General features: G+C 41.6%; 1 protein-coding gene across 1 annotated transcript in view; it reads left to right on the top strand.

The window, feature by feature from the left end:
- Window positions 1–7,500, top strand: part of LOC115225669 (dynein heavy chain domain-containing protein 1-like) — an 86,263-nt gene that overhangs the window by 76,762 nt on the left and 2,001 nt on the right. Inside the window, exons 23-25 of the mRNA XM_029796585.2 lie at window positions 1,747–2,045; window positions 5,180–5,462; window positions 6,703–6,990. Coding sequence (XP_029652445.2) covers window positions 1,747–2,045; window positions 5,180–5,462; window positions 6,703–6,990 — 870 coding nt within the window. The remainder of the gene's footprint in view (window positions 1–1,746; window positions 2,046–5,179; window positions 5,463–6,702; window positions 6,991–7,500) is intronic.

The raw sequence follows: 7,500 nt of genomic DNA, 5'->3' as shown, positions 1-7,500 counted from the left end.
ATCCACTCACAAGGCTTTGGTCCACCTGAAGCTATAGTAGAAGACACTTGCCCAAGGTGCCACACAGTGGGACTGAACTTGGAACCATGTGGTTCGTAAGCAAGCTACTTACCACACAGCCACTCCTACGCCTTTTTATGTAATATATATATATGATGAATGATGATATATATATATACACACACATATATATATTATATATATATATGTATATGGCAAATGAAAGAGAAAAGATGGAATATAAAAGAATTTATTAATCACGACATTTGTTTCGACACATCTAGCATCGATCCCACACGTGATATATGCACACATATACACACACACACACACATACATATATGATATATACACATACACGTACACATACGCACACAAACACATATGTATACATACACACACATGCACACACACATATACACACACATATACATACACAAATATACACACACACACATATACATACACATATAAACACACACACACTCGCACACATGTAGACCCACACACACATGCAATTTCTGAAAATCAGAAACATGTAACCCAAGAACTGTAGTCTGTTTCCTCCATGTCTCTGCTACATTAAACACACACATACACATGCATATGTGAATGTCTGTGTGTGTGTCGGAGTGGTCCCACCAACTCAAGTCCAGATCCGATAGCCAGATGCTGTCGTCTTCTTTGTCTCTTTTATAAACGAACAATTAATTAGACAAGGTTTTGTTTTATTCTCTAGAAAAACGCTGCTGCCATGGTGATCACATTCTCGCTCACAACATCATAAGCGGAAAGTGTAATCTCTCGAAAGAGCTGTTCTTCACTCCTGCTCCAGAGCGTCGGCTGCAGGGTCACTCCGAAAAGCCCTATCTGCGACGATTTCATCTCAATCGAAGGAGAGGAGCTTTCTCCGTCCGGGTTGCGAATCCATGGAATAAGCTGCCGGACGAGATAGTGAAGATGCCGATGACCGCTCGGTTCAAAGTCTCCCTTGACCTCAAGTGGCCTGAACTCTTTACATGAACACCACCCTGTACATAACTCCATGTCCCCCTAGACGCCACCGTGGTGATCTCATTCTCGCTCACAACATCATAAGCGGAAAGTGTAACCTCTCGAAAGAGCTGTTCTTCACTCCTGCTCCAGAGCATCGGCTGCGGGGGTCACTCCGAAAAGCTCAATCTGCGAAGATTTCATCTCAATCGAAGGAGAGGAGCTTTCTCCGTCCGGGTTGCGAATCCGTGGAACAAGCTGCCGGACGAGATAGTGAAGATGCTGACGACCGCTTTGTTCAAAGTCTCCCTTGACCTCAAGTGGCCTGAACTCTTTGCATGATCACCACCCTGTACATAACTCCATGTCCCCCTACATGGCCTTGCTTTTTGCTTTTTGAGCCAAAAAATTAACAGAACTTAACTAAATTAATTACAATCGAAGGAGAGGGGCTTTCTCCGTCTGGGTTGCGGATCCGTGGAATAAGCTGCCGGATGAGATAGTGAAGATGCCGACGACCGCTCGATTCAAAGTCTCTCTTGACCACAAATGGCCTGAACTCTTTGTATGACCACCCTCCCTGTACATAACTCCATGTCCCCCTACATGGCCTTGCTTTTTTGCTTTTTGAGCCAAATAATTAACTTAACTTAACTAACTTAATTACAACCCGTTTGCTAATACTTAACCTTCTTTCCTCTCCCGATTGATTTCCTTGCACCATTTTAAATATTATTTTTCCGTCTGCTTTAGCATGTTCCGAAACCGGAGGAGACCAGCAAAGAAAGCATAGATATATTCATGGAGACGACATCTGACAGCCAAACCGAAGTGCCGTTGTATCAGAGTTCGTTGATGCCCTCACTTGTGTCGGCAATGATCAAGGCTATCATTGAGGGCCTCGTAGCTGAAACTCCTTCCATCAGACGATTCATTCACAGCCCTTACTTGCAAGACACCATTGCTAACAGCAACGGAATCACGGACGTCGTGTGCCAGCTCTTTGGCATGCCAGCATCGGCGCGGGGCAACTTGGTTTGCCATCTCAGCAGGTCGGTCATATTGTGATTGTCTTTGATGCACCTTCATTATCATAATCTGCCCTCGTCATACCTTGAGCAAGTTTCTTTCTACTGTAGCGTCCGACCCACCCCACCCCATCACACGCTGACCAATGCCTTATGAGTGGATTTGATTGACAGAAACTGAAAGAATCCCATCATATATGGGGGTGGTCTTTGTAGTTACCAACACCCAACATCATTTGACAACCAGTGTTTGTTTGTTTATGTTCCTGTAACATAGCAGTTTGGCAATAGGGACTGATAGAATAAATATCTAACTTCAAAACAAAATAGATAGGTTGTGGGATTGATTTGTGGACTGAAACCCTTCCTGGGGCAGTGCTCCAGCATGGCTACACTCCAATGACTGCAACAAGTGAAATATCAAAGACTAAAGATATACTATAGTTGTTATTTAGTCCAAGGGTAGCTGTGATTAAGTAGAACTATGATAAAAGTCATTCCAGCCATGACTATCCTGTTTTAGAAAATTAAATTTGGACTTCCGAGTGTAGTATGTTATGGACTTCAGGGTATATCACGGACAACATAAATTTTTACTGGTCAGAACAAATCTTATGAAACAGATAAAGAAATTTCAGAAAATTGATTTGGTATAATGGTAGAACATCTGTCATGTTTATAGAAGACATGAGCCCCAATCCCCCGAGGTAAACGTCAAGTATTTTTCCCCATCGAAGGACTTTTTTTTAGTTAATATTCTATACCCTAGGAAGGGAACTTTCTAGGTGCAATCCCAAGGTTTTTCTAGGTGCCATCCCAAGATCTTTCATGACCAAAGGAGGTCTTATGAGGAGTTTTATCTACTTCAAGTTCCTTTACCTTTTATCTTTTGCTTCTTTATCATTAAACTGTGGCCATGCTGGGGCACCACCTTGAAGAATTATCAGTCAAATGAATCGACCCCAGTACATATTTTTTTAACTTTTTCTTTAAGCCTAGTTCTTATTCTGTTGGTCTCTTTTGCCAAACAACTCACATATAAGGATGTAAACATACCAACACCGGTTGTCAATCAATGGTGTGGACCAAACACTGACACAGATATACACACCCACACACACATATATATATACACATACACACGATGGGATTCTTTCAGTTTCCGTCTGCCAAGTCCACTCCCAAGGCTTTGGTTGGCCTGGGGCTACACAAAAGACTTGCCCAAGATGCCATGCAGTAGGACTGTATCTGGAACTATGTGGCTGGAAGCAAGCTTCTTACCACACAGCTACACCTGTGCATTTGTTGGTATACACTAGGCTCAATGTAATCAACTTACCCCTCCTCCAAAAAATTGCTGGCCTTGTGCTAAAATTTGAAAGCATCATTTATAGGTTCATCAACTTAGAGTCTCATTGTTAATAGCAATTTATTTCATATCTCACAAAGTTTCTGAATTCTTATGACATAAAATACGATACTGGTAAGAACAAAGCTCCTAAACCAGATGGAGATAATTCAAAGTGTTGCTTTGGTATAATGGTAGAACATCTCTCATGTTCACAGGAGATGTAGCTTCAAATCCCACAGGCATGTGTCCAGTTTGGGCTTGCAAAGACCTGACAAATAATGTAAGTTCATGGCTGTTTTCTGCACCAGTTTCGCATAGCCCCAGCCCATCCAAAGTACCTTGGATTGCAAAACGACCTGCTGTGCTTACCTTGGATCGTAGGGTGACCTGCTGTGCTTAAGGAGGCCTATTGAGTCAAGTACATCAACATCAAAATAAATATCAAATGGAATTGTAGTTGTGATACCTGTGCCGGTGGCACGTAAAAAGCACCATCCAAACGTGGTCGATGCCAGCGCCGCCTTGACTAGCTTCTGTGCCGGTGGTATGTAAAAAGCACCAACCGATCGTGGCTGCTGCCAGCCTCTCCTGGCACGTAAAAAGCACCCACTACACTCATGAAGTGGTTGATGTTAGGAAGGGCATCCAGCTGTAGAAACACTGCCAGAACAGATTGGAGCCTGGTGCAGCCTCCTGGCTTCCCAGACCCTGGTCGAACCGTCCAACGCATGCTAGCATGGAAAACGGACGTTAAACGACGATGACGATGATGATGACATCCAAGAGATGTTTTAATCCAATATTGTACACACAGTTTTCGGTAGCATTATCTGCTTTGAGTTGACATTTTTAAAAACAATTTTTTCATCTCACGTTGCGAAAAGTTCAAAGTTTTTCGGCTGTACTCGAATGGTGCCTTTCACGAAAATTTCGGGTTCGATAAATAAGTCCTGTCATTTTTCGCACCTGGGGGCATGTAAGAGGTTTCGACCCAATGGTTTGTGTTCCGTCCCACTGCGTGGCCCTGGGGTAGTGTCTCCTAATATACGGGCGCAAACAAAACCTTGTTGAGTTATTTGGTAGATGGAAACTGAAAGAAGCCCATTATATATGTATTCATATTAAATAGAAAATAAAGTTTTGCTTTACTATATGGTCCAGCATCACATCATCGTCGTGTTCAAATCCGTTCTCCATGCTATCATGTCATTTTCCCCCCCACGATCCGGGGTCTGTTAACCAAAGGCTGCACCAGGCTCCAGTCTAATTGGCAATGTTTCTACAGCGGGATTGCCCTTCTACGCATAACCACCCGCCCATAAGATATATAGTAGATATGTATATATGGAAAGAAATAATGCCCGTATATATATATATATATAAATAAATATATGTATATATATATATAGATATATGTATATATATATATATATATAATATATTATATATATAATATATATATATATGTATATATATATATATATATATATATTATATAATATATCTATATATAATATGTATGTATATATATATACATATATATACATATATAAAAAAAGCCGTCTATATAATGTATATATATATATATAAAGAATGTATATATATATTATATATATAATATATATATATATATATACACATATATAACATCGGTTGTCAAGCGATGTTGGGGGGACAAAAACAGACACACAAACACACATTCATATATATATATATATATATATATATATATATGCTATTATTTATAGCTTTATCTACTTCAAGCTCCACAGTTAACATTGATTTATTTCCTATTTTCCATCACCAGGTTACTCATGGACCAAATCTCCAGAATCACTTACTGGGAAGACTGCCATATTGTCCGGAGGAGATGCCAAGCTGGAGCTTTCCATAAGTCTCTAGATGAACTGATTGAGAGGTTAAGTGACGTCCTCAGTACATGCCCAGGAGTGGAACCAGCAGATGTCACTACTCTGTACTGTCTCTATCCAGATGAAAACCTCATCAAACTCGAAATGCAAAGTTTTGTAGAGATGCAGCAGCAGATGGAGAAGCATTTGGCCATTTTGAGAAAATTCATCAACAAGGAGGTGAGTGAAGCTGTTGTTGTTGTTGTTGTTAAGTAGCAAGACGGGTAAGGGTGATTAGGTGATGGTTTAGGACTTAGGGGCGGGAGACCCCAGACCTTGGAAAAAAAAAAAGAGAAAAACTTTGGTCGTCTTGTTATAGTCGAAGGCTCTTCGTTGACGCCTGACACCCCTGGGAGGTGGCCCTCTACTACTACTACTACTACTACTGGTAAGGGTGATTAGGTGAAGGTCTAGGGTTTATGGGCAGGAGACCCCAGACCTTGGACGAAAAGAAAGAAAAAAACCTTTGGTTGTCTTGTAGTCGAGGGCTCTTCGTTGACGCCCGACACCACAGGGAGGTGGCCCTCGAAGTCGCTGGAAGTGGAGATCTCCAGGTCCAAATTCTTGGACGGCTGCTACTGCTGCTGCTGCTGCTGCTGCTACTACTACTACTACTACTGCTACTACTACTGCTGCTGTTGTTGTTAAGCAACAAGACGGGTAAGGGTGATTAGGTGATGGTCTAGGGCTTAGGGACGGGAGACCCCAGACCTTGGAAAAAAAAAAAGAAAAAAATTTTGGTTGTCTTGTTGTAGTCGAGGGCTCTTCGTTGACGCCCGACACCACTGGGAGGTGGCCCTCGAAGTCGCTGGAAATGGAGATCTCCAGCTCCAAATTCTTGAATGACTGTTGATGTCATCGTTGTTCTTGTTATTATGGTGGTTGTCAGCATTGCTTGTTTGGACGTAGCGGTTGTCGTCATTGCTTCACAGATGCAGTCATCGTCAGTGATGTGCAGATGCTGTTGTCATCAATGTTGTGCAGGTGTGTTGTTGTTGCAATTCAGATGCAGTTGTTATAGGCGCAGGAGTGGCTGTGTGGTAAGTAGCTTGCTTACCAACCACATGGTTCTGGGTTCAGTCCCACTGCACGGCACCTTGGCCAAGTGTCTTCTACTATAGCCTCGGGCCGACCAAAGCGTTGTGAGTGGATTTGGTAGATGGAAATGGAAACGGAAAGTACAGCCGTAGTATATATGTATGTATATATATATATATATATATTATATATATATATATATATTATATATATACATCGGTTGTCAAGCGATGTTGGGGGGACAAAAACAGACAAAAAAAACATATATATATATATATATATTATATATATATATATATATACACACACACATATATATATATATACGTATATATGGCAGGCTTGTATTGTTTCTTCTTCTTTTTTTTTTAACCCATGGCAGATACTTCTCTGCGAAGAGTTACATGAGGTGAAGAACGATCTCATCGTTAATAAAGTTCCGAAATGCTGGCTAGAGAGGACCTACCCTACAGAAACCAGCCTCACAGACTGGATAGAATCTTTCCAATTGAACTTTGCAAAGATGCTGTCTTTCAGCCAGGATTACACAGTCTTCCAGAAGCACGACCTCAACATCTTCCTCCGCCCCGATCGACTGATCTACGCTTATCTACAGACGTACACACGGAAAACCTTCAAAGATGTCTCCAATATTGAACTCTATGCTACGGTAAGATGCTCCATTTTAGCCATCAACACAGAGCATGGGTGTTTAAATGTTTGTATGTATATATACACTCTTTACTCTTTTACTTGTTTCAGTCATTTGACTGTGGTCATGTTGGTGCACCGCTTTTAGTCGAGCAAATCTGTCCCGGGACTTATTCTTTGTAAGCCCAGTACTTATTCTATCGGTCTCTTTTGCCGAACTGCTAAGTTACGGGGACGTAAACACACCAGCATCGGTTGTCAAGTGATGCTGGGGGGACAAACACAGACACACAAACACACGTATATATATATACATATATACGACGGGCTTCTTTCAGTTTCCGTCTACCAAATCCACTCACAAGGCTTTGGTTGGCCCGAGGCTATAGTAGAAGACAGTTGTCCAAGATGTCACGCAGTGGGACTGACCCCAGAACCATGTGGTTGGTAAGCAAGCCACTTACCACACAGCCACTCCTGCACCTATAAATGTCATTTAAGAAGACATAAGCCAGAAATAATATTTGTC

Source organism: Octopus sinensis, linkage group LG28 (genome assembly GCF_006345805.1).
Source record: "Octopus sinensis linkage group LG28, ASM634580v1, whole genome shotgun sequence".
Lineage (NCBI taxonomy): Eukaryota > Metazoa > Mollusca > Cephalopoda > Octopoda > Octopodidae > Octopus > Octopus sinensis.
Note: the sequence above shows the minus strand (reverse complement) of the source record. Positions and strands in the feature narration are given on the sequence as shown.